General features: G+C 45.9%; 2 protein-coding genes across 2 annotated transcripts in view; both read right to left on the bottom strand.

Moving 5' to 3' along the window:
* Positions 1–5,552: 5,552 nt before the first annotated feature.
* On the bottom strand, positions 5,553–9,952 carry SOX7 (SRY-box transcription factor 7). The gene is made up of 2 exons (XM_077812366.1): positions 9,715–9,952; positions 5,553–8,480 (listed from the first exon to the last, which is right to left on the bottom strand). Exons 1-2 carry the CDS (start codon positions 9,950–9,952, stop codon positions 7,582–7,584), a joined length of 1,137 nt encoding a protein of 378 aa, XP_077668492.1. The 3' UTR covers positions 5,553–7,581.
* A 6,607-nt stretch (positions 9,953–16,559) lies between these two features.
* Positions 16,560–27,789, bottom strand: part of PINX1 (PIN2 (TERF1) interacting telomerase inhibitor 1) — an 80,451-nt gene continuing 69,221 nt past the window's right edge. Inside the window, exon 7 of the mRNA XM_077812367.1 lies at positions 16,560–19,407. Coding sequence (XP_077668493.1) covers positions 18,796–19,407 — 612 coding nt within the window. The 3' untranslated portion in view covers positions 16,560–18,795. The remainder of the gene's footprint in view (positions 19,408–27,789) is intronic.

Consider the following 27,789-nt stretch of genomic DNA (forward strand, 5'->3'; position numbering starts at 1 on the left):
GGGCTGGTATGGGACAGGGAGATGTGGCCCCACAAACAGGAGCAAGAGAAGATCTTCATGTTACACGCCTTTTTCCCCCTACAAAATTCTGCTCCGAGTGAAAGGAGAAAACAATCCCACTTCATTGTATTCACAGCATTCACCCAGTCCAATAAAGCAGGGCCCTTGGCTGGGAATCAGAAGATCAGGGGTCTCCGCCACTGACTCACGATGCAGCCTTAGGCAAATCCCTTCATCTCTCTATGCCTCTGTTTCCACACCTGTAATATAGAGACAATGATATCCCCCACTCCCTTGCAAAGCACTCGGAGATCTAAGGACCCTGGGTGGGATTGTACGGGGGGCAGCTAACCCAGTCCACCAACCATGCAGCTGCAGCTAAACTGCTATTTTTAGCACAGGTAAGTCTACTTCAGCTGGGAATTGCATCTCCAACTCCCGTGTAGACGTGCCCATAGTAAAAGACAATCCCTGACCCAAAGAGCTTAGTGTAAGGGTATGTCTACACTACGGAGATTGTACTGGCACAGCTATGTCGCTGCAGCCCCGCAGTGTAGACGCAGCCTGCACCAACAGACGGGGAGCACCGCTACCCCAAATGAAGTTAGCCCTGTTGACAGAAGCAGTCTCCTATCAACCTAGTTGCATCTACGTGGCGGGAGGGGGGTGTCAGCATAGCTGTGCCAGTCAGGGGGTTGGGTTTTTTTCGTACCCCTGACCAACAAACTTGTTCAGTGTAGACCAGGCTTCAATAGATAACACAGACAAAGGGATCATTCTTATCCCCATTTCATAGATGGGGGAAACTGAGGCACAGAGAGGTGAAGTAACTTGCCCGGGGTCACCCAGAGAGTCCGTGGCAGCACTGGGATATGTACCCAGGTCTCCTTGACCACGAGACCACCCTTCCTTTCGAAATCCTAGAACTGCTCCAATGAGAGCCTCTCCCACCCTTGGGGACATTGCCTAGGCTTGACTGATTTTGCTATCCATGCTGCTGTTGCCTCTTACAAATCCTTCTCCTCCTGTGACGAGCAACAGGCGAGCAACAGGCAACCCCACATATGGTGCTTCTGAACTGTGGGGCCCCCTTTAGGATCTCGTCTCCTTGGGGAGGGACTGTGCCATGTCCAGCAGTAAACACACAGGATGCAAGAGAGCGAGGTCATTCCATACCTGCTGGGCCCACTGGCAGCAGTCAATAAACGACAGTAACATAGCTAGGTTGACTCTCACTCAGCCTTTTCTCCTCTGACATCTCGGGCAGAATGAGATCTGGACAGATGTCAATCAAAGAGGCACTGAAAAGGGTTGGCGGCCCCTCCTTGCCCATAGTAGCTGAGTTAGGACAGATTCAGCTTCAGCAATTCTGGCCTCAGTGACTGAGAAGAATCACCACCTGTTCTGTGGATTTAAAGGAAATCGGTTCTCCTGGGAGGCCAGGCACATGACACACGCTAACTCCCAGACGGACTGAATTCCAGGGCTATCCGGGAAGGGTGAGGTCATGATTGCTCACAATTACTCACATTGCAACTTGCACAACAAAAATATTGACTGCAGCTTGAACGTCATATGGAAAACTGCTGCCCTGCTGGTTCAAACTGTGCGTGGGCTTTGAGACCCGTGGATTCGGCCTAAGGCGATAGGTGACTTTTTCAATTCTCTGCCTCCTCCCTCCCATCCCTGCCTTGGATCTATGTCAAAAACACCAGTAGAGATTGGGTTTGAATTACCCCGGGCACATTTTCATTTTCACTCCCCGCCCTGTCTTACCTGGAGGAGACGACCGACGCATCTTAGGAGAAGGAGATGGAGAATTGTCGCCAGCCTGGTGCAAAGACGAGGCCTCACTCTGGGTCGTTCTGGGGAGAGTGGCCAACTGCTGCAGGGGAAGGACAGACCTGCTTAGGGTATCGACGTGGAACAAGCTGCTTTCTGAGATGGCCATGTCACAAAAGCCACCACCACAATAGGCTCGTACTGGGGTCTTGTTGGTATTTGCAGCAGACAGGCCAATGACTGAGTGGACCTAGTGATGGCAGTATGTTCCTTACCACTTGCGATGGCTATTTATTTATTTTCCAGTCACCCCCATCTGAGATTGGAGCCCTACTCTGCCACGTGCTGAATGTACACATAGCGAGCGATCGAGAGTCCCTGCCCCAAAGAGGGGAAATGGTCCCTGCAGGTCTGATTTGAGAAACGTTGTTGGAGGACTGAATGGGAGGCTACCACTTGCTCATGCCCTGTTTGGCAAGTAAATAGGGGACTGTGCCCTCAGGGGTGCCATTCTGGCACCATGAAAGCCCTGGATCTAAAAATAAATTCCCAAGAGAGCTGATTTTGCAGAGTTAGCTACATAGGATGAAAACAGAGAACTCAGTTTTGCTGTGGCTATTAAGACGTTGTCAGGAGATGGGCTGATGGCACTGATCACGAATTTCTCCACTACTGAAACCACCCCAGTGACCAGGTTCTGATCCAGAAGCAGATTTTCCCAAAGTATGGGTGTGTCTAATGGGCTAGTTTTGTCTATTATAGAGCCAGACCCATTGTTCGAATTCAGATCCAAGTTCCCCCAGCAGCAAGGTTTTTGATTCAGCCCAGCTCTGCTACAGGTAAGGTGTGTGGGTGACTCACGCTGCTTTTCCTCATGTGATTCTGCTTTAAACAAGTGGGGACAAAGTCATCCCTTCTATAACACCACAGAAGTCAGCTGAGTTAAATCAAGGATTAATCGAACTTCTGCCCTGCAAAATGGATTAGACGGCTTAAAAAACACATTACATCTTCAGAACAATAGGTAATATGCACCGGACGTGATTTTTCTGAGATGCTGAGCACCCACTGCTCCAGGTGACGTCAATGGGAACCGGGTGGCCCAGAGAATTAGACCCAATATCTGCATTAAATACAAATAATGTAATAAATGGTTGTAACTTACCCAGAGACTCATGATTAGCCAGAATAATAGGAGCTTCGTTGGCTTGTTACAAGCCCCAAGCTCTAATTTCCTTGCAAGGCTTTGGTACGTTTGTTGTTTGTACCGTCGCTGGGCTGTGAGACCGAATCGTTTTGATAAAAGAGCAGTTTGCATCCTTGCACCCACTAGGGATCCAGACTGCCTTTAGGGGGCGCTGCTAGCCTTACCTCCTTAGACAAGTCTACTCCTAACTAGGCCTATGGTGATGTGCTCCTCGGTGGTCATTACACAATCTCTGTTCAGGAAACAAGACTCTGTCTATGAGATGGGAGGAGAAAACAGGCTGCTTCTTTACTATCAAATCAGATTGCAAGGTGTTTGGGACAGAAACACGTCTGTCTCTGTGCTTTGTGTCTGTCCCTAGCTCAATGAGGCCCAATACTGACTGGAGTATGGGTACTACTATAACCAACCCTGCTTGATCCGTTCGCAGTGTTTAAACCTGCAATCTCCAGATCTAATTGCATGAGCCCTCACTACTTCAGCTGAAAGACTACATGGGGGAGTTTCAAAAGCATTTAGGTGACTTAGAAGTACAAACCCCACTGACTTTCAATGGGGCTAGTGGGGTGGGATTTGCAGAAGCACCAATCTGACCTAGGAATAGAAGCCACCTTGCAAGTCAATGGAACTTTTGTTTTTGAAAATCTCGCTCTACGTTTTGAATTTTGCATGCACCCCCTTCTCTTTCCCAGGAGCTGAATAGAACTCCTGAATCATAGAAGCCCCAAATGTTGGGGTATTTGAAAACTAAATCCAAACGGGATTTTGCAGCTTGAGTTCACTTCCAAGCTACCCTATGAATTCGGAATCTATCCTACATTTTATAAATGGAGACTTCCTCTTATGGCTCTTCTGCTCTCGTGTGTTGAAGTCATCCCTGTCATCTGGGAGGCAGCCTGGTATTGTGCTTGGAGCGTGGAAATAGGAGTCTGGAGATGTAGGACCTATACTGACTCTGCTCCTGACCTTGGGCCAATTACTTAATTCCTCTATGCCTCAGTTTCCCAACTCGTAAAATGGGGTTAGGAATATCAGCTATGCTGGAGTGTTGTGAGGGTTAATTCACCCATGGTCGCAAAACATCTTGAATGTGCAAAGTGCTCCTTCTGGCACAGTTCCCTCTATACCATGTGCACAGAATTTGAGTGTAGTATTTTGTGTCCCTAATACCCATCAAAACTCACTTGAACAATACAGATGCATCATGGCCACAGAAGTGTGTATGCTGAGGAGCAGAAACAAAAGAAAAGGCTGTGTCAGTGAGCGATGGCTTTCTATGTAGCTTTCCTTCGTGTCGGTCACCCTTCTGGCCTCGTTGTATAGATATTCGGGTATCATGAGAATGCTTGGTCTGGAGCATATAAAGCTGGTGAAATTGATTAGTTTGGACTCCCCTAAGACTCACTCCTCTCAGAATTCATAGTCACCCGTTACAAGATGTCTCGGAAAACTGGCTCCTGCCCCATGGATCTGAGGGCAAGAAAGAGGCCTTACAGAGGTATATGAGTCCATGGACCCTATTTCAAAGTCCGTACAAGGCAAAGCTTCAAGTAAAGTTTTGCATGAATGGGCTATAGGTTTGGCCTGCAGGATCAGGTCCATGATAAGGGCTAAACTCTCATCAGTTACACCAGTTGAGTAGAGAGGAATCTGGCTTTGTCTGGAGAGCTCTTCACCCACTATGTTTCAGAGTTACAATTTAAAACCTATCTATCATACCCCACTGCGTTTCTTACCTTCCCTCTTCCACACTTGTTACATTTCACCCACAACTTCACCTTTGGAGACTATTCATCCTGATTCTCAGTTACACCAAGGCCCCTTTACATCACTCTGGCAATGTAAAGAAGGGCTCATAAGGGGTGTAAATGTTTAGTATCCTTAGTGCAAATAAGAACCATGCCCTACAGACTCATATTATACTCAGCAAAATAGTCCACATATTTTGAGGTCCACTCCTATGCCACGTCAATAGTAAACTCCCCATTAACTTCAGTGGGCCCCCCAAATTGTGCCTGACTTGGGTCCTGCAATCCTTGCCTACACAAAGGGGGGAGGGATAGCTCAGTGCTTTGAGTATTGGGCTGCTAAACCCAGGGTTGTGAGTTCAATCCTTGAGGGGGCCATTTAGGGATCTGGGACAAAAATTGGGGATTGGTCCTGCTTTGATCAGGAGGTTGGACTAGATGACCTCCTGAGGTCCCTTCCAACCTTGATATTCTATGATTCTATGAAAACTCTGATATCGAAGGGCGCTTTGGATAAGCGGGAATGCGCAATTGGGTCCCTTAAAGAGATTTCCACTGATACATTGGGACGGGAAAAAATACTTCAAATTGTGACATAAATTAGTCCCAGATAAAGTATTACACAATTTTTAAAGATAGCCACAGGCCTTTTTTATTTCAAAAAAGAAACTGATGTAGAAAAGTTTGGCTGAAAATTAAAAAAAACCCCAATGCACCATCGAGCACAATAAATGCTTCCCCTTTGAACAGTTTTGTCCAGAACTACAGCAATCTAAATGATAAAATAGTCATTGTATAAAAACATATTTATTTAAATTAAATATTTTATGCGAACTCATATCTACACGCATTCAAAATGCATAAGAGTCACACACAAAAAGAGATGGAAAGTGTTAGCTTAAAAGTTGTGGTTTTTTTAAAGAATTATTTGCAATTATATTATCATTTGCAATTAATTACGCACTCAGGATTGAAACCAAAAAATCATAACCACGCTACTAACTAATCATAACCAAATGTCATACTGTAATGCTAAGATTAATCATGATACATAACTGATTTAAAATAAAATGTCATCTTTATGAAAAAAGAGCAATACAAAATATGACGGGGAAATAATGGAACATACAAATCAATGTACAGCTTTATTACAAGCAATAATATACTGATGGAAAGAGGAACGGGCATTTCATTTCTAAACATTAAGTATTTGCCTTCAAATGATGCTTGATACAGATGTGTGTCTGCTATGTATCACCTCTTTTCCAAAGTGCTCATCACAATAAATTCTTTCCAGCTGTGGCTGCAGGTTGAGGGGACATGATGGGATATTACTCAGGTTCGTGGCCTTCAGAGCAGCTGTTACGAAGGCCACTAGCATGGCTACGTACATGGGAAATTACTTGTAGTGACTCAGGCAGGGACCAATCTTGGTTCCATTTAACTCAGTGAAAGCAGGATCAGAGCCCAGGGAAACTCTGTTTAAAGAGAAGTCAAGCTGAATTTTATGGAGTGCGCAAATTTCAGCTTCAAACAGAAGCTCAGCCGCAACCTTCACACTGGAGCAGCTAGCAGTCAGTCCATTATCACAAGACCACACTGTGTCACGGCACTGCAGTTCCAGTTATTGTGAACCTCCCACTCAAGTTGTTCAGGGTTGGGGCGGTGGGGCGCGGGTGTGTGTGTGTGTGTGGAAATGACATCAGGATTCCACCCTGGGCCAGATCTTTCCTTCCTTACACTCCCAGGGTTCCCACTGAAATCCACAAAACGTTCCAGGAGCCAAAGGGACACAGAGCGGGGCTATGTGGGTGCAACAGATTAGATTAGATGCCTTTGCAGACACAGGACCAAATACACAGCTGGCACTAGGGACTGCAAGTCCAGTGACTTCACTGGAGTTGCATTCCTTATGCTAGTGCACTCTCAAAAACTCCCAGCCACTTCTGTGAAACTGTTGAGTACACAGGGAATGCAAGACCAGGCCAACAGAAAACACACACAGCTATGCATGAAAGCCACAGAGCTCTCTCTGGTTAAAGCTCTTCACATAGCGTAATTACGGGAGAACAGGACATTTATGATCCCCTGATCATACTCTCTCTGTACAGCAACAGCTGGTTGTGACAGCCACCATCTTAGCCAATGCTGCGACTGGAATTGGAAACCTGCATTACTGAACACTGGAGGGACTACAGCTTGACAAGCCAGGTTCTGTAGGTAGGGGGCAGTCACGGAGTCACACCAGCAGGCCCAGAAGGCGGCACACGCTGACCAGAGGGTTACATTAACTCATTTGCCACATCTTTGCTTTTCCCCCCATCCCTACCACAATGGCAAAGAGCTACATAGAACAAGACACAGGGGTTGACTTTTCAGAGAAGCCGAGACTCTGCAGCCCCCAGGGGATCCAGCCGGCACTGAAGGAGCTCTGGCCAGATCCAGGAAGTTAGGGGTCTAAATACCTTTATGGAGCTGGGCCTCAGTGCCACTGAAAAATCAGACCCATCGTCCAAAGACTCGCCACGCTTATCAAATAAATCGGTAGGAGGACTGTAGCCCGTGACCAGCTGGCTTGGAAAAGGGACTTGACCACAGACCTTTTCTGAAGCAGGATATCAAATACCTTTTAAAGCAGGATACTTAATACTGATGCCAGTGGATGTCTGAGAAGCAAAATCCATTACCTAGGACAGAGAGGAGGCTCCAAAGCTGTTTCAGTTCTGACTTGGCAACCCTGAGGTGAGAAGCAAGGTGCCCACCAGCTGTTGCGGCCCTGGAGCCACGGCCAATAATACTGTAGGGTCTGTCCGTGGCCAGTCCTCAGGCCCTGCTCCTTCTGGCCTAGGAGACGCGGTAGTTGTTGTAGTAGGTAGCAGTGGCATCTGCTAGGACGGAGATGAGGCTAGTCTCTGTGGAGGGTGAGCCACCTGCAACCTGAGACACCTGGGCGTCTCCATTGGTTATGACCCCGCTGCGGTCTGAGTGGCCGGGAGCGCTGAGATACTGGTCAAACTCATTGCGGTCCATCTCCCCCAGAAGTTCTGCTTGGCTCAGCTGGTCCAGGCTGTCAAAGCCATGGTGTTCAGGGGGTGGGGAGAGCTGACCAAGATGGGCATGGAGGCTGTGGGGGTGGATGGGGTGGAAGGCTGGCGTGTAGTAGGTGGGAGGAGGAGGGGGGCAGCTGGGGATTGGGGGGATCATGGAGGTGCTGGGCTGAGGGATGGACATGGGGCCAAGAGGATGGTGGTTACACTGGAGAGGGCTGGTGGAGTACTCTGGAGAGTAAGGGGCCCCAGTCATATGAGGGTGGTGATGCTCCTCCGGGCAGGGGGAGGAGAAGAAGCTCTGCTCAGGGTCTATCACATCCAAAGGGGACATCTCAGGCGGGGTGGGCAACCCGTAGGGGTAGGTGTCCATGTTGGTGCTGCCGCCGCTGGCCTGGGCTTCCCTGTAGCCCCTGATGCTCTGCAATACTGGGCCAGGCGAGTACTCACCCTGCCCCTCCTTTTCCCCCACTGTCCTGCCGCAGGCCCGCTTCTCCGGCCCCGAGTTCTGATCCCTGGAGAGGTTCCCCAGCAGAAAGCCTGGATCCACCCGCTTGCAGATCCGCTTGACCTGTTTCTTCCTCCTGGGCCGGTATTTGTAGTTGGGGTAATCTTGCATGTGCTGAACCCTCAATCTTTCCGCCTCCTCCACGTAAGGTCTCTTCTGGGAAGGGCTCAGAGATTTCCAGGACTTGCCTGCAACCAGGAAGGAACAAAAATCCCCTTAGAATCCACAGCTGAGGCATCTGTGCTGGGCAAGGAGGGGCTGTTCCCCTAAGCACCCAGAGAGCGCTGGCTGGGACCCAGGAACAGAGCCCCGTCCTGTAGAAACCAGTGGTCAGACACCCACTGAATCCTCAATACAGGGATACGACCCTACACAAAATACTGGGTCGAGGGGAGTGTATGAATCCTACAGATCTAGTGAGTGGGACCTCCCCAGGAGAGCAAAATATTAAGAGGTTGGAGTGGGAGGGATACCCCCACGTGTGGCTTGCATTCCCTTTCCTCTTTAATCAGATGCTCACTGACTCGCCTGCTTCAACTACATTGCAGCCCTGCCCAAGCTGCGGAGAAAGCCCCTTGGTTTTGTAATTAGACCAAGCCAAGTTCCTGCACCGGGGGGCGGGGGGGGGGGCAACTCATTTCGTGCCAGAGTCTGAACGCGAAATAAAAGGAAACAAGCCCAAGTGCCGGGTGGCAGTTTCCAAGGGGAAAGATGGAAATAATCGGCCCGTTCCCCACGGGGGGGGCTGGACACCTGTAGAGATGCGACGTTTTTAAAACAAATTCACAAAAGTTCATTACACTTTTGGAAACAACCCGGGACGATAAATGGCTGTCGTCAGTTTGGCCAGATTTGGGCAGGGTAATTCCCCCCCCCCCCGCCTCCCCTCTAATCACAAAAGTGGAGAAAAGAAAAAGAAAAAGGCCAAAGAAATCACTGGTTTTGTTTTGAGGAACAAACAATCATCGCCCTGAAGATCGGTTTCCCCGGGGTCTGACGAACGGGGCGGATTGACGAGCGAGCAAAACTAATGCAACGTGACAACTTCGACCCGGAAAATAACCCGGGTCAGGGACTTCTAACCCGCTTTGCTCCGGCCCCAGAGGCGGAGCGGAGTCCCCGCCGGGTTCCCCAACCCCAGCCAGGGACACCGGAGAGACACAGCCCAGAAGCGGGGCAGGTCCGCCGCGCTGCCCGGGGTGTCGTGCCGGGCGAACACCTGCTTTTGTTTTGGATCCCCGAGTCCAGACCGGCAGGGGAGGTCACAGCGGCGGCTGGGGTTAGGGTCGAGCCCGGGGGCAGGAGCGGGAGGCTTCCCCCCGCCCCCCCCACCCCGCAGCTCCGACCCTGGTCTCTCCGGGGGGCACCGGGGGACGGATCCCGGCCGCCAGCCCCGCGGGCAGCCTGGGGGCCCCGGCTCACCGAGCATCTTGCTGAGCTCCGCGTTGTGCAGGTCCGGGTTCTGCACCGCCAGCCGCTTCCTCTCGTCCTTCGCCCACACCATGAAGGCGTTCATGGGTCTCCTGATGCGGGTCTCCGAGCCCTTCTCCCCCGGGGAGCGGTGCGCGGCCGGCGGGGAGAGCCCCTCCGGGAGCTCCCCATCCAGGGCGGAGCAATCCAGGCTCTCGGACCACGGGTAGGAGCCCTGCAGGGAAGCCATGACCCCCCGCTTCGCCCCTGGCCCCCTAGCGCTCCCCGCCGCCCGGCTCCGAGTCCCCCCCCCGCAGCGCCTGGGGCTCCCTGGCTGCCGCCCCCCTCCCCCTCTGGCACCGTAATCCAGGGGGCCCCCGGCCGAGCTGCACCCTGCAGCCCGGGCTCTGTATTTATGAGCTCCTCGGAGGAGCTTCCTCCAATGACACCGAAGGTGCCTGCGGCTCCTCCTCGTTTTCAAACTCCGGCGCCCCAGCCAGGGGGCCTGTGAGAAACTTCTCCCTGCAACCTGCCCGCAGCAGAGGGGCTGGCTCAGCCCCAAGGGGGCGCCCGCCGCCGGCCTTCCAGTTCTCCCCCAGCCCTCCGCCAGGTTCTCCTTCTCCCACCTCGGCTTGCTGGGGCGCCCGCCCCGGGGCTCCCTTCTCCTGCCCCAAGGGAACAAGGGCAACCAAGCGGGCAAGGATCCAGCTCCCCCGGTCAGCCACAGGGCAAGTCTGGTGCTGGGGAGGGGGGACAAGCGTCCAGGTTCAACAGCCAGCTGGCTGTTGCAGCCAGCAAGAAAGTAAGGGAGGGGAGAGCAAGGGTATGAAAGCTGCGATTTGGGCCCCGCTGGCCAGCTTTGGTCGAAAGAGGGAAGACAAGAAGACTCTGAGCTTTCGAAAATTCTCCCGCCTTAGTCTGATTGCAAATTCAGAATAAAACGAAGAAGGCCTGGTTTTAACAAACACACACACACGTTCTGTCTGATTCCAGCATCTCAGGGCCCTCTGCAAAGCGGAGAAATCACATTACCCTTTACTGGCAATGTAGGGAAACTGAGGCACAAATAAGCCACGTGACTTGACCAAGGTCCAGTTGCAAATCAGATGCAAAACCACTCACGCCCTAGCCCCCGCCACTAGACCGCGCGGGCGGTTTGTCTGACAGTGCTGATTTCTGACTGGTCAGGTGGGCCCCAGACCTGAGGAAATCTCCGCAGAGCTGCAGCGTGGACACCTACGGGCCGCAGCCCAACAGAAACCAGCTGAAGGCACCTGACAGTCTTACAGGGACCTTTAACTAGATGGAGCCTGACATCCCTTGCAAGCTGCTAGGCGACCTACCCCCGAGATGTTTATGCACTTTGCATGAGCCTCAAATTCACCATGCAAATAATGAATCAGGGGCCAACGCCCCCCAAAGGGGCCCTGAAGGCGACCTGGGTTTTGTTGCTCACCAAGGCACACGATGGCCCAAGCAAAGCCCAGCCTCCTGCTTTCCCGAGACACTTGGAGCACATCAAAAGAAGGGCCGCCGAGGGAGGCAGGAAAAGCCAACAAGCCTAAAAGAAACCAAGACACACCCTGGTCCCCCCCACTCCCCACTACAGATTCCCCCTTCTCTCTCCAGAAGCATGGATTTGCCCTCTACAATCCGGCCGCTGCCCCCCAAAAAGAAGCTAAAGGTGTAAGGTTTTGTCTCCTTGACAAACGCCCTGGTAATGTGCACCCCGGTGCATCGCCTGCTTGGAAATCCAGGATGTGTCAAGTCAAAATAGCATCACTCCAAAGGTGTTGCTTAAAAAAATAAATAACCCAAGAGCCAACAGCAGGTGCTGCTTGTCCAGAAGAGAACTAGGGATGAGTTTTAAGAATTGTTCGGAAAGTTTCAGCCAGAAACGGTGGGGGTCTAAATATCCCCCCCACCCCCAAAGGCACTAGAGACCGAGATGCAGCCAACCCCCGGCCCGCAAAGGAATCTGAAAGCCTCGCCTCCTCTCGGGCTAGCCAGGGTCAGAAGAAATAAAAGCCAGCACCTCTGGCCTCGCTGAAACGGTTCTAGTTAGGCCCTGGGTTCCTTTATGATTCTGACCCCCTGACACGACTTACAGCACTTCAGCCGCTCCCGTTTGAATGATGGTGGATTTCCTATTTGTGCTGCCAGACAGCGAGCTGGACAGGACCCGAGCTGGGGAGGCATTTCCTTCAGCTGGGTGATAGAGGCGTGTAAAAGTATCGGGGAATCAGACACTTGGAGCCTTTGGCTGCTCTGCGCGGAGAGTCCCAGCGAGACCCGGGTGTTTGGACAGGTGGGCCGCTGACAGCGACTTCCAACACGTGTCTCCGGTTCTGTTGACACGCGCCAGATTAAAGGTGATCTAAAGCCTGGTATGTAAACGTGTTGTGCGGGACCAAGATCCGGCTCAGTTTCCTGATCCCTAGAACACTCCTCTGTACATAATCTGACATTATTTCGAGCTCTTAAAAGAAGAATTTTATTAGGACGACTCTGGGGGCAGAGTTGCTAGAGAAACGTTGTGGGAAGTTGTTCCAACACCCTACAAAAGCAACTGCCCTGATGAGGCTCTCTCGGTAACCAAAATACTTTTAAAACTGCTCAGAAACATCAACATTTTCCAAGGGAAACTGATTAAATCTAGTTATTTACAAGTGGGTTTGATCTCAGCCTCTGTTATCTGAGAACACAACAGGAAGGCAACTTCTCTCCAATCTAAAAGGCACAGGAGATTTCCTGGATGTCAAGACAGATTTTTAAATTCCTTTCAAAAATAATCAAGGAGGTAGTTATTCCCCTAAGCTGCGTGTTGGAGGCCTGGTCTAGAAAGACAGCAGCAGCAAACTTCAGCGGAGGAATCCTACATGTGCAGCCTGTAACTCCAGGTAGCCATTGCGCTCTCAATTCAAATGTGTCTTGGACTCATTTGCCCGACTGTCAGTCTACAGCAGGGGTAGGCAACCTCTGGCACGTGTGAGCTGATTTTCAGTGGCACTCACAACTGCCTGGGTCCAGGCCACCGGTCCGGGGGCCTCTGCATTTTAATTTAATTTTAAAGGAAGCTTCTTAAACATTTTAAAAACCTTATTTACTTTGCATACAACAATAGTTTAGTTATATATTAAAGACTCATAGAAAGAGACCTTCTAAAAACGTTCAAATGTATGACTGGCATGCAAAACCTTCAATTAGAGTGAATAAATGAAGACTCTCGGCCCACCACTTCTGAAAGGTTGCCGACCCCTGGGCTACAGCATACATTGCGAGTGTGCAGTTAGTCCCTCAATAGTAATCTGACAGGGAATATGCACAGGTCTCACTGATGCAGTTTGCACACTGCAGTTGCTCCAGATGTCTTGATCTGAGATGCTTCAGTTTTTATATGTGGCCCTCAGTAACCATTAGGAAAGAGATAACGAGACAAAAATATCGTAATGCTACTATATAAATCCACTGTACTCCCAGACCTTGAATACATCATGCAGTTCTGGTCACTCCATCTTAAAAAAGAGATATTAGAATTAGAAAACGTACATGATAGGCAACAAAAATGATTAGGGGATGGAACGATTTCCATATGAGGGGAGATTAAAAAGACTAGGATGAATATTCAGTTTTAAAAAGTGATGACTGGGAGAGGTATGACAAAGATGTATAAATCAAAAATGGTGTGGCGAAATTGTATTATTTGTCCCTTCACATAACACAAGAACCAGGGCTCACCCAGTGAAATTAATAGGTAGCAGGTTTAAAGCAAACATAAGGAAATCTTTCATCACACAATGCAGTCAACCTGTGGAACTCATTGCCAGGGGATGTTGTGAAGGCCAAAATTATAACTGGGTTCAAATCACAACTAGAGAAGTTCCTGGAGGATAGGCCCATCAATGGCTATTAGCCAGGATGGGCAGGGATACAACCCATGCTCTGGTGTCCCTAAACTTCCAACTGCTAGAAGCTGGGACTCGATGACAGGCGATGGGCTCACTGGATACATTTCCCTGTACTGTTCATTCCCTCTATAACATCTTGCACTGGCCACTCCCAGAAGACAGGAGACTGGGCTAGATGGACTATTGATTTGAGACAGTATTCCATGCTTATGTTCTAACTTTAAGCCAGCAGTTTTGACACCCAGAAGAGGATAGTGAATTGTAGCCAAAAGGGTTCCAAGTCCATTTCAGAGAAAATTCAGTGCCTGCCTTTCAAACAGATAAGCCTCAGAGCCTGCAACCTTGAGCAGGGTGTTATAGATGTGGGGTGCAGTTGGGCACAGTTCACTTGAGATGCCCTCACACTTCTCCATGCACAGGGACCTAGAAGGGTGCAGCCAAAATGCCTCTGCTCTTATCTGCATGGACTCACCTCTTAGGAGTGGTATGATTGAGGGATCCTTTTCTGGATGAAACCAAGTGCAGGACCTTGGACACCTGCCTGCCCTCTGCCCCAAACATTGTAAAAAAGGCAGGAGCATTTTCGCTAAGTCTAAAGACTTAAGCCAGAGAAACTACTGTAAACGTACTTTATTACCAAATTCACCAGCCATTCTGGTCAATTTCACATCCATGGGATTTGAAAATTGGTCAATTTCATACTTTCAGATGTTTACACCTGAAATTTCAGGGTGTTGTAACTGTAGGGGTCCTGACCCAAAAAGGGTTGTGGGTGGTCCCAAAGCTGGTGTGTGTGTGTGTGGGGGGGGGCGGGGAGAGGGAGGGTTGCAGGATTGCCACCCTTATTTCTGTGCTGCCTTCAGAGCTGGGTTCAAAAGGCAGCAGCTGCGGAGGCAGCTCCAAGAGGCAGCTCCCAGAGGCGGATCCAATCTCCTCCTTGCTGCTAGGAACGCCCCACCCAGGGGCTCCTAGCCACTAGTCATGGCCAGTGGCAGATTAATTGTGCCCAGGAACCCCAGCCAATTTGGGGGCCCCCAGAAAAATGGGTGCCCCAAGCCTAGGCAGGAACCACAGGGGGCAAAGTCCTGAGCCCAAGCACCCTGAGTTGAGCCACAGGGGGTGGAAGCCCCGAGCTAGGTTGCCCTGACCCCTGGCAGGAGCTGCAAGGAGCAGGCACCCTGAGCACCAGTAGAAGCTGTGGGGGGCTGAAGCCTCAAGCCCAGGTGGCCCAAGCCCTGGCAGAAAGCCATCGGGGGGGAGCTCAGATCCTGACAGAAGCCATAGGGGTGGAAGCTCTAAGACCAGCTCCGGGGCTTCTGCAGCACAGAAGTGAGGGTGTACCACCCTCACTTCTGCGCTGCCTCTGGAGGTGGGTCCGATTTCCCCCTTGAGAGTGGCCGTGCAGGGGAAGGACAAGTCCTATCCCACCCCAGCCTGGCATGGACTAGCAGTTGGGAGCCCCCGGCTGGAGCACTCACAGCAGCATGGGGAGATTGGATTTCATGGGCAAGGTCTTATTTCATGGTCCACGACATCTTTTACATGTCCATGAAATTGGTAGGGCCAAAGTCATATAAGTACATAGATCTAGGTTTGTACAGTGCCTAGCACAATGGGGTCTTGGTCCATGACAGCAACTCCTAAGTGCTACGATAATGCAAAGGAATAAATATTACTAAGCTTTGGAATTACTTCCGCAATCTTCCTCTGTGTCTCTACTACATTTTAGGGGCTTCTCAAGTGTACATAAGAAGGAAAACATTGCATCTGATTTGGTCTGTCATTTTGATTGCCTTTGTAAGATCAGTTCCATCCCGCATCTGTTTAAACATTGGTTAAACCTGCCCCGTAGGAACATTTAACTTTCTGAGTTACATCAAGGCAACTATGGCCATGTGAAAATGGCACTTTTCATTGTGACCATGTCAGTTCAATCAGTAGCAGACTGGAAAGCCATCACCACATTTTAATACCTACCTCCTTGATTCTGGCATTGAGCTCTACAGGAGCAGAATCCTGCAGCCACATGGTGCCCCGCTGACTTCAACGGGACACTACACCGCATCTATGTTACTAGCTACCTAACTGCACCTGGAGATCAGGTAGATTGGGGCGTAAGTGTGAGCATTTGCAGCAGCAGTTAATTATAAAACAAACTGCAAAATACAAAACTACACTTGCAAAAATGGAGGCCACTGAGAGGAGGCCTTTTTCATAAGGCTCTCTCCACTTTTGGACCATTGTGAAAGAAATATTCCTCTTTGTGACAGCTCAGATTTACTTCAGCTATTGAATGACTTTCTAGTATGTAAAATTGCACACTCATAGAATCATAGATCATGGAAGATCTGGGTTGGAAGAGACCTCAGGAGGTCATCTTGTCCAATCCCCTGCTCAAAGCACTCTTCCTGGGTTAGTGCGAAATTTAGTGTATAATTTACACTTCTTCCTGTACAAGTAGAAAATCTTTGGTTTTAAACCTTTTAATCTCAGGTTTCAGAGTAGCAGCCGTGTTAGTCTGTATTCGCAAAAAGAAAAGGAGTACTTGTGGCACCTTAGAGACTAACCAATTTATTTGAGCATAAGCTTTCGTGAGCTACAGCTCACTTCATCGGATGCATACTGTGGAAACTGCAGAAGACATTATATATCTCTGTGTATATAATGTCTTCTTCAGTTTCCACAGTATGCATCCGATGAAGTGAGCTGTAGCTCACGAAAGCTTATGCTCAAATAAATTGGTTAGTCTCTAAGGTGTCACAAGTACTCCTTTTCATTTTAATCTCAGTTACATTATATTTAACTGCTGCAAATTCATTGCCTTAAAAAGAAGCTACTCCTGATTTTACACTTGTTTTGACTGAGACTGGAATCTGGCCTTTTGTGCCTCCAGAAAAGTTAGCATTTAGAAACTCAGTGAAGTCCAATAGAGAGAACAAACAAAAGATCAAAGTTAATTGGGGAAAAAAAAAAATCTATTCATTTAATAGCATCTGAGTTTTAATTCATCCCCAATGAAGGCAACAACACTCAGCCAATGCAGGGTTAAAAATCAAGGTCAAAGGTCAGATTTTGGCCCTCAATAGGCAGCACTCCTAGCGGGAGCAATAAATTGCCTGTGCCACTCTGCTTTGCTGCTCAGAAGCAGACCCACACCACTTACAACATTCACACTGCAAACCACCGCGTGTTTAGCTGGCCCCTTTCACTGAGGAAAAACGACACTTTTCTGCCTCAGGTCTGCAGTTTATTTGGAGTTCTGTAGTAGACACACACACTGTAAGTGACATGTTGCTTAAAAAAAGCCATGTAGCAGCACCAGCCAAAGCAGCATCATGATGGCCAATATTTGCACTGCATTGAAAAGTAAATGTTACAGGGATTAAAAGCCAAACAGTACACCGTGGAATGTAGAGAAGTCCAAAATCTGCTGTTACACTGATGTAAATCTGGAGTAATCCCTCAGCAGGAAATGGCTGCATCCGGATGGGCAAAGAGGCTGCATTTTTCATTTGTGTTAACTTGATACAATTGCAAAGGCCCATTGAGATGAAGGTTAACAGGTCTGAAGCAATGTTAATGGGCCGTGTTGCAGCGTAGGCTTCTCAGGCTACAGCACGGCCAGCTAATGCAGGTTCATACATGTTAGCCTGCATCTTAGTGGGGTTTTCAATCACATTACGCTAACACAATAAAAAAAACACAAACCCTCCCTTTTTATCTGTCAGGACAAGGCCAGTGGAGTTGCTCCAAATTACAGTGGTGAAATAAAGAGACTCTGGCCCAGAGTCAAATGCACAGCTGTAATAAAACAATATTAAAAGCCAAGCTCTATATGGTTACACTGATTTAAATCCAGAGTAACTCTCCTGACTTCAATGGAGTTCCTCCCTGGTGTAAATGAAATCAGAATCAGGCTCAAGGTTTGTAAAAGGGTCCAAGGGAAAATGCTTCTTTAGGCCCTGATTCTGCCACACTTACTCCAGTATCTCGTGGTGATGTTACCACTCTGAGTAAGTGCGCCAGAATCTGGTCCTCCACGTCTACGCTTGTATACAAAGCTCCTCCGCGGGAGCCATGCGTCCCAGCACACGCTGTCCTCCATTTTAACTGTATAGCCAATTTTTAAAAATACATTTAAATTGCTAAATTGTACTCCTCAATTAGGTTTTCCTTGTACAAATGGCAACTCCTTCCCTCAATGCACACGAACAGCTACATTTGTTTAAATTGTTTTGCTCACAGGTATGCTGCATGCAAAGCTCCTCAAGTGTGAACACCGAATTTTGAACACCGAATGGGTCAATGTAAAGACCAGAGTTCTGGCCTGAAAGTCAAAGTTAGGCTACACGGACGAGGCTACCAAAAAGAATTCTTGTGTAGCTCTGTAACAACAGAATACCTACCCCGCAATAGTTAACTACCGGCTAGGGAACAAAAGGAACTATTTCGTTCCATTCTCCTGCACTGACACATGGGCATAATCCTTTAATTAGAGCAGGCATCTTAAGAGGAAGCAAAATTCATTTTAGCTACGAAAGGAAATCAATGAAAAGGTTTACACAGCTACATGGTACATGCTCAGACTCACAGAAGGCAACTGCACTGGCACAGAAGAAAACGGGGATGAAAAAAAATGCAACAATTAAATTTTTGCAAGGCTGGGAAGAGGTCAGTGGACGGGGTAGTGGGCAGTGATCTGTCGGCATTTACTACTAGAACACAGTCCTGTTCTTTTCTCACGCTAGCAACTGTGTGAAATGATACCAGTGAAACGATACCAGTGTAAGTGAGAGTAGATTCAGGTCCATTGTGCTAAAGTATAGATCTTGCTGGCCGTGGGAGGGGTGCGGGAGGGCTAACTGATGATTATGTGAGCAGAGCCTAACTCCATTTATGCATTGTTGTCACAGAGCCATGCTGTGTAGACTTGGGGAAAGCCTAGCCCACAGCACTGTTATCTACAACAGTTAATAGCATCCTTCATCCTCCACCTATGATGGGGCAATGTATTCCCACCCTGCCAACGAGTGCTGTGTTTAAAGAGTCTGAGGTTTCAGTACTGACAGAGGCAGAGCGTACACATGGGATGAACTACATTTTGATGTCTGGCTAGCATTCACAGAAGGCTTCATATTCAACATGTCAACGTCTAACTCGTTCCGAAGTCCAAGACACTGCTAAGTTAACGCAAACGTTTCTTCTTTTTCCTCTGCATCCCGTCGACATACTCCGCTGCCTCTTTTTTCTGCTTTTTGTGTTTTTTCTTATATGGTTTCTTTTGCTTTGTCTCGGAGGCGTCTTCACCAAGATTTTCCCCGTCAGCTGTTCCAGGGTAAATTTCTCCACTCCCTGGGAAAACATAAGAATTTCCATCACAACTGACATCTTCACCTTTGCGTTGATCTTTAGCTTTCTTTTTCTTTTTCCCTGGTTGGTATTCAGTGTTTGTGGTCTCCAGTTCTTCTTCCCACACGCCAGCTGTTCTGGAGCGTTTCACCTTTGGTTCTTCGTAACTGTCCATGTTTGCTGCCTCAGCATTTTTCTGACTCTTTTTCTTTTTGGATTTGGTTTTCAGTCCTTGTGAAGATTCTAAGTCTTCAGCTGTGGTCGTGCCAGGATCCGCTAACTCACTCTCTGGTTCATTCTGGAATTTCTTCAGTTTTGCCATGCGCTTGGCAAAATACTCTTGCACCGTCATGGTGCTGGTCACTGTATTACTATGGTCCACTGGATTGGGCATCCCAAGGTCTTCTTTTCTATCCTCTTCTGGAGAATCCGCACAGGTGTTGTGCTCCTGGGGGAAATAATTTAAAGGTGATCAGGGAAAAGATTTTCAGCATATGGATTTAAAGGTTTTTTGCATTTCAACATCTGAAGAGAGAAAACAAGTATCTAGGGTCAAACCCTAAACCCTACTCTGAAAGTCATGGCAGCAGTCTCATGGATTTCAGTGGGAATAGGATCTAGCAATTAGTGCAGTGTGAAGGGAAGAGGGAACCAACCAACTAACCCTCTTAAACTGGCAAGAGAAAGGAGAGTACTACAGTTTTTGTGAACATTGCCAATTTCTGGTATCACACAAGGGGGTATACTGAGGAATAAGAAGATAAAATTAAGGCAAGGAACATTTAGACTTGGGGGGGCCTTTATTGGTTATTCTTTATTGGTTTGCTCCATTTGCCGTCATCTACACCTACTCAATGTAAATGCAAAGCATGTTTTAAATGCTCCCAAATCAGAGGAGTGTATTACACCCACTTTGCACAGGTACATATGTCTCCATAAGATGCAAAGTGGTGAGGAAAAAAATATAGAGTGAGCTCTATTAATCTGTGGCATAGTCTCCCAAGGGAAAAGGTGGAAACCACATCCCCGGAAGATACTTAAAGCACTAGAACATATGTTGTAGGGAACACTCCAGCACTGGCAGGAGGAGATTGAGGTAATAAATCTCATCTAACACCTGTGATCATTTGAAAAGTTCTTTCATAACTGTTTCATATCATTTCATTCTAGGTGTTCCCATTTGACCATAGTACCATACTAAAGATATTTCATTAAGGTTGCCTGACACTTCTCATTATAAAGACCATTTTCTGTTTTTTCTAACTTTGCCAGGCTAACATTTTCCATGCCATGTGCCCGCCTCAGGCTGAACATTCTGGGGAGATTTCAGCAAAACTGGCTCACTGTTTCTGAGAATGAGGCTGGGGGAAAATAATACATTTTTCAATAATGCTCAAGCAACCTTAATTCTGGCATTTCTTAACTTCTGAGTGCTTGACTTTGCAACCTTAAGGTTCCCTTAATAGAATATATATTATACACACAGAAAAACTATCAGAAAGAACAAACTCCATTATAGGCCAGATTTAGCAAGGTTTTCACACCAAGAACCACTGCTGAACTCAGAAGTTCTGCACGTGCATTGTTTGAGAAGCGATACTGTGTCTAGACTATATATATAAAATAAGAAGCAAATAATCGCTGAGTTGAGTAATGGACATACGGGATTAAGAAGAGGATTAACTTTTTCATAAAGCGATAGAAATAAACTAGGTTGAAAATAAAAAGCTTGTTAAGGTGTCCATTATTTACAAACAAACAAGAAAGAGATCTTGGAGTCATTGTTGATAATTCTCTGAAAACATCCACTCAATGTGCAGTGGCAGTCAAGAAAGCTAACCTAACGTTGGGAATTATTAGGAAAGAGATAGATAATAAGACAGTAAATATCATAATGCCACTATATAAATCTACAGCATACCTACACATTGAATATTTCAGGCAGTTCTGGTCACCCCATCTCAAAAAAGATATATTATAATTGGAAAAGATACAGGGAAGGACAACCAATATGATTAAGGGTATGGAACAGCTTCCATCTGAGGAGAGATTAAAAAGACTGGGATTTTTCATCTTGGAAAGGATACAACTAAGGGGCGATATAATATAGATCTATAAAATGACGACTGGTGTGGACAAAGTAAATAAGGAAGTATTATTTACTTCTTCACATAACACGAGAACCAGGGGCCACCCAAAGAAATTAATAGGCAGCCATTTAAAACAAACTGAAGTATTTCTTCACACAACACACAGTCAACATGTGGAACTCATTGCCAGATGATGCTGAGAAGGCCAAAAGTATAATGGGGTTCAGAAAAAGAATTAAGTAAGTTCCTGGAGGAGAGGTCCATCAATGGCTATTAGCCAAAATGGTCATGGATGCAACCCCATGCTCTGGGTGTCCATAGCCTCTGACTGCCAGAAGCTGTGAGTGGACAGTAGGGGATGGATCACTGGATGACTGTCTGTTCTGTTCATTCCCTCTGAAGCACTTGGCATTGGCCATTGTCAGAAGAAGGGATACTAGGCTAGCTGGACCCTTGGTCTGACCCAGTATGGCTGTTCTTATCTTGTACCAGAGCAAAGTGGGTGTAAAATGCAATCAAATCAGAATGGTAGCTAGCATTTTATAGCCACATCGATTTAAACTGCTGCACAGGGTGAAGGGCAGCAGTGAATGGGGAGAATATAAAACCACTGATCTCAAATATTGTAGTTATTGTTTGGTGGCATACATGAGTGGTCTCAGTCCTCTTTAGGGTATGATATTTAACTGGCTAGCTGAAGTGGGGTTTTCTAAGTTTTTAAGTGAGGATTTCCAGGTACAGGTCTTTACTCATGTCCATAATCTTTACCCGTGTGAGCAAGAATTTGCAGGTTTGTGTCATTAGCGATGCACCAAGAGTGGCTACTTCCTCATATCTGCTTTCAAGAGAGTTATTCTAGTGGAACTAAAATAACGTTACACTTGAGATTCCAGTAATGTTTGTGTGGGCACTTAAAAAAATTAGGTACTTTTTCCTCTAGGAATACACCTTGTTTTAAAGGGGGAATTTGAGCACAGTTAATGCAACAGTAGGACTCTGTCATTAAGAAATGTTATTTAAAGCTCCTCCCCCCCACCTCCTCACAATTTTTCTACATTTGATGGGGGAAGAGGCAGGAAAAGTTTGACAAGGCAGAATCCAGAGAATAAATTGTTAGATTGTTAGCACAGCTCAGTCTTTTTAACAAGGTACCTTCCATTTGAGTCCTACCAAGCAATACTGGTGCAGATCAAAAATAGCTGCCCTGGTAAGGCAAATTTAACCGGGTCACTTTCTTTTTCCATCTATCTGCAAGATGATTTTCAAAAAAAGAAAAGGAGTACTTGTGACACCTTAGAGACTAACCAATTTATTTGAGCATGAGCTTTCGTGAGCTACAGCTCACTTCATCGGATGCATACCGTGGAAACTGCAGCAGACTTTATATATACACAGAGAATATGAAACAATACCTCCTCCCACCCCAGCACGACAGTGGGGTGGGAGGAGGTATTGTTTCATATTCTCTGTGTATATATAAAGTCTGCTGCAGTTTCCACGGTATGCATCCGATGAAGTGAGCTGTAGCTCACGAAAGCTCATGCTCAAATAAATTGGTTAGTCTCTAAGGTGCCACAAGTACTCCTTTTCTTTTTGCGAAGACAGACTAACACAGCTGTTACTCTGAAACCTGTCAAGATGATTTTGACACCTTGCTCTACAAAATGACAAACGGTCTCCCAGTGTTCTCAGCAATGGACACTAGCCAAAACTGGCCCTCGCTGATATACAAAATGTCCTCAGGGACAGAGCGCCAATAACCCTGGGGCAAACCAGGAAAGGGTTTGTTAATTCCCTTGGCAAGTTCTGATTCTGACAATTTAATTACTGTAATTGAATGTGAATATTAATTGAACTGTATCCATTTATTTTTAAAAATATGGCACAGAAACTTGTTCTTTGGCTAAGCCGTTAACTTCAGAAGGTATTTGTGATCCCAGAAAACAAGCACACTCCACAGAAATTCCTGTATTGATAAGAATTTTAATAACCATGGGCCACTGAACACAAAACTAGCAGGGCATGGAGACAGGGAAGAAGGTGCCAACCCTAAAAAGCCCCCTTCAGTTTAGGGAAAGCTTATGTAAAATCGTAAATCATCTGGAAGGGCTGTTAAGTGCCAGAAATGTTCCTCCTCCCCTTCTATGTTTTACCTGATTAAGAAACCATGGAAACATCCTAGAACTATACACATGGCTTCTCTGCAATCTCTAGAAAGGTGAGATGCAGAATTACTTAATATTTTGCATCCTAAGAAACATACTTTGAAGCGCTAAGCATTTACTGATATTCAAATTTTTTACTGTTTTTTAAAAAAAAAACACAAAGCTGATTTCAGTAATAGGTTAGCAGAACAACAACCTTATAGTGTGAAATCCTGGATCCCCTGAAGTCAGTGGCAAAAGGTCAATTGACTTCAGTGGGGTCAGGATTTCCCACAGGTCACCTTATACTTACCTAGCACCTTTCAGCCCAAAGTGAGTTAACAACTATGTATAGGAAATATTTCACCCACCGCTGAAATGCAGCCACCTTTGGTAGGGAACGGGACAGTTGTTAAAAGACACACAGAAACTTGACAACAGCAGAGGAGAGTAAGAGCTGAGTTAGTAGCACAGAAGTCCAGACAGAAAAACTGGGTCCCACATGTTTCTAGGAGGAAAAGTGAGGTAGTAACAAAATCAATCATCTACAAAATAACTAGTGGTTACTATGTAAGCAACAGTGGATCTTGTGTGAGTTCAAATAGATTCATGAACTCTGAACAGGAGAGAGACAGCTGTTCTTAATGCTTCAAAGACAAGATTGGGAGTCAGAAAAATCCGGATTCTAGTTCAGCCTCTGCCACTGACTCACTATGACACCTTGGTCGAGTCACTTTATCTCCCCACATCTCAGCTTCCCTGTTATGTGACTTAACAGGAGTTGTCACTTCCATGACTATCAGAATGGCATGGAATAAAAAGTATAGTGGCACTGAGGATGGCATAGTAGAATAAGGTTGAACATATTTTTATTTAGGGCTGTCGATTAATTGAAGTTAACATGCAATTAACAAAAAAATTAATCATGATTAATCTCAGTTTTAATCACACTGTTAAACAATAGAATACCAATTGACATTTATTAAATATTTTTGGATGTTCTTCTACATCAAATATATTGATTTCAATTACAACACACAATACAAAGTGGACAATACTCACTTTATATTTTTTTATTACAAATATTTGCACTGTAAAAATGATAAACAAAACAAACAGTATTTTTCAATTCACCTCATACAAGTACTAGACTGTGATCTCTATCATAAAAATGCAACTTACAAATGTAGATTTTTTTTGGTTACATAACTGCACTCAAACACAAAACAGCATAAAATTTTAGTGCCTACAAGTCCACTCAGTCCTACTTCTTGTTCAGCCAATCGCTAGAAGAAACATGTTTGTTTACATTTACAGGATAGAATTGTTGCCCGCTTCTTATTTACAATGTCACCTGAAAGTGAGAACAAGCGTTCGCATGGCACTTTCATAGCAGACATTGGAAGGTATTTACATGCCAGATATGCTAAACATTCGTATTCTCCTTCATGCTTCGGCCACCATTGCAGAGGACATGCTTCCATGCTGATGACGCTCATTAAAAAAAATAATGCGTTAATTAAATGTGACTGAACTCCTTGGGGGAGAATTGTACGTCTCCTGCTCTGTTTTATCTGCATTCTGTAATGCATTTCGTGTTAAAGTAATCTCGGATGATGACCCATCACGTTGTTCTTTTAAAGAACATTTTCATTGCAGATTTGACAGAATGCAAAGAAGGTACCAATGTGAAATTTCAAAAGATACCTACAGCACCCAACCCAAGATTTAAGAATCTGAAGTACCGTGAAAAATCTGAGAGGGACGAGGTGTGGAGCATGCTTTCAGAAGTCTTAAAAGAGCAGCAATGATGTGGAAACTACAGAACCCAAACCACCAAAAAAGAAAATCAACCTTATGCTGGTGGCATCTGACTCAGATGATGAAAATGAACACGCATCAGTACGCACTTGTTGGGATCCACAAATATTTAAATAAATGATATTCTATTATTGTTTAAGAGCATGGTTAATTTTTTAATCACGCAATTAATTGCAATTAATTTTTTTAATTGCTTGGCAGCCCTATTTTTAATAGATGATCTCCTAAATAACAGAAATTGGGATTGGTGCAGAAATTACTGAGTATATCTGTGGTCTGTGTTACAGGACGTCAGATTACATGATTCCTTCTGGCCTTAAAAACCTATGAATCCTACCTCCTGAATCTTTGCTCTGTCAGAGTGGAGAAGTGATTTCCTTCTTGAGGAACTGTACCAATCAGATTTATAGAATCTGGTTTCATGACTGTTACTTTAGGTCCTCATTGCAGAGATGAGTTTGTACCCCTCCCCTAGAGGGAGTAAAACCTGGCAGGCAAGAAAAAGCTCATGGCTGCCTAGTGTCTTTCGACCCCAGGTCCAACGCTGATGTAAAGAAGCACAGCAAATAAACAGATGTGCATGGCACTTTATAGACCTTAAAGATGACAAGGTCTCTGCTCTGAGGAGCTTGTAGGATCAGGGGTGTAGACTGCAGACACTTGAGCTAGGCATGTGCATAATTGTTTGCAGGATTGGGACCAATCAGACAACACAGCAAGTAATGCACAGTGGTGTTTTTAGTTTAAGCACAATATTTTTAAAAAACTGTTCCCATAGTTCTGTAGCCAATTCTCCCATGTTTAACACTATTTACTGTTAGACAGTAACTGGGTTATGCTAACATCTTTGGTCCATATATTCCATCCACATGAATACCACAGACCCTATTATCCAGAAGAAAGAGATCTCAAACTTTCAGTGTTTTCTTTCCCTAATATTTTGTTCCTTTTCTGCTATTCATTGTTCTCCTTCACTTCCTCTTGGACCCTCATGTTACATTACAAGGATCATAGAATCATAGAATATCAGGGTTGGAAGGGACCTCAGGAGGTCATCTAGTCCAACCCCCTGCTCAAAGCAGGACCGAAGCAGGATGTAATGGCATATGTACATTAATCAAAGCAGGATGTAATGGCATATGTACATTAATCCTAAACTGTAGAACCCACTTACAAGTAAACTTCAAGCGTGAAAATTCCATTTATTGTGAAGCAGAATTAGAATCCTGAATGGTGGCAGCATGTCTGAAAAGGACGTTCATTCTGGTTACTGTAACCACTATAGCTTTACTATAAGCAGATTCTACTGTGCTAGACACCTTAGAAAATGTGTTATCCACCAGTTAGATGCTAAATGTTGTATTCCACAGGCATCATCTCCTTCTCCCACCCCTCTGTTCTGACTAAGCAGACAAGGACAGGGGTTCGGGAGTAACCTATAGAAGAAGGGGAAAGGAGGAATCTGAGACTTCCAGCCTTGATGCAGCTGTTTCCTGCCAGGAGTGAGAGGAACCAGTTTTGCTAGAATTGCTTCAGCTCTGCAAATGGAGAGGGTGACAAGAGGTGCTGCCACGACTGCTACGGTGTACAAGGCGAGGGATCTTTTCCAGAGAGGTCTTTGCCTATTATAGCGACTCCCTGCTTATACAGCAGTTTTTAGACAAGAAAACAAAAGAGCACTTCATTATAAAAAGTCTCACTGTATAAATTTAAAATTACTTTGTTTTTAAGTAACAGTCCAAAATGTGGATTCCAAGACATTATTTAGACACTCTCCTGCACGTTTATCGTATATATGCTGTTGTATTTATTAAGTCTTTTTTCCTCCTGAATTCAGAAATGAGGCACTTCAGTTAAAAGGGTGTTAAACTTTCTGCCAAGAGCTTGTGCCAAAGATCTCAGAAAATAGACAATTTCAGCTTTTATTTCTCTTTAAATTCAAATGGGGTTTCAGTTAAAACCAGGAAGATGCCATCTTACTCAACAATGTGAATCCTATGTATCCAGAATTCTATTTTCTTATTTTAGAAATAATACATTTTTATTGCTGATCACTCTTCTCAGTCCTAAAAAGCATACACAGCTCTCAGAGACTGAGCTGGATTCTAATCTGGCTCATGCTTCATAATAGAAATGTAAGTAAACTCCAAGTGCACAGCCAAATTTTGCCTTCAGTTACACCTGTTCAACACCACTGAACACAGACGTAACTCATGGGAGAATTTGAAGATTCCAGAGTTGCACAGGTGCACCAGATAAAAATTTGGCCAGAAAGATTTTAATTACTGGTGATATAAGAGCCACAAAGGACACGCTTTACTTTCAGGCTGGGCCAACAGCACTGGCAGTTAGGACAAACATTTTTTGAATATTTACTTAGCAAACGTGATATGGTGTCATAGAAAGTTCTTATGGAACCTCATAGTGCTGTTCTTATAGAACCACTTTTCAGAGTAGAACCGCACATATTGCAGTGTAAACGAACACTGGCAGCAGGCAAATCGTGGCCTAGCAGGGCAGGATATGTAAACCCAAAGGTGAACACAGTGGGAGGAGATAACATGTAACATAACATGACGGGGAAGATGTTTGGGGTATAAGGAGAGAGAAAAAGAGGGTAAATTAATGCACTGCATACAGTAATAACCAAGCTATGAAAAGGAAAGCAAGACACCTACACATTCTGGTGACATCCCAATCCACTGTACCTTCACAGCTGAGGTCACAAAATTCCTCTTCCTATTCATTTCCTTGTAAATTACAGCTGTGTGTTAG

This window comes from Eretmochelys imbricata, chromosome 3 (assembly GCF_965152235.1).
Source record: "Eretmochelys imbricata isolate rEreImb1 chromosome 3, rEreImb1.hap1, whole genome shotgun sequence".
NCBI lineage: Eukaryota > Metazoa > Chordata > Testudines > Cheloniidae > Eretmochelys > Eretmochelys imbricata.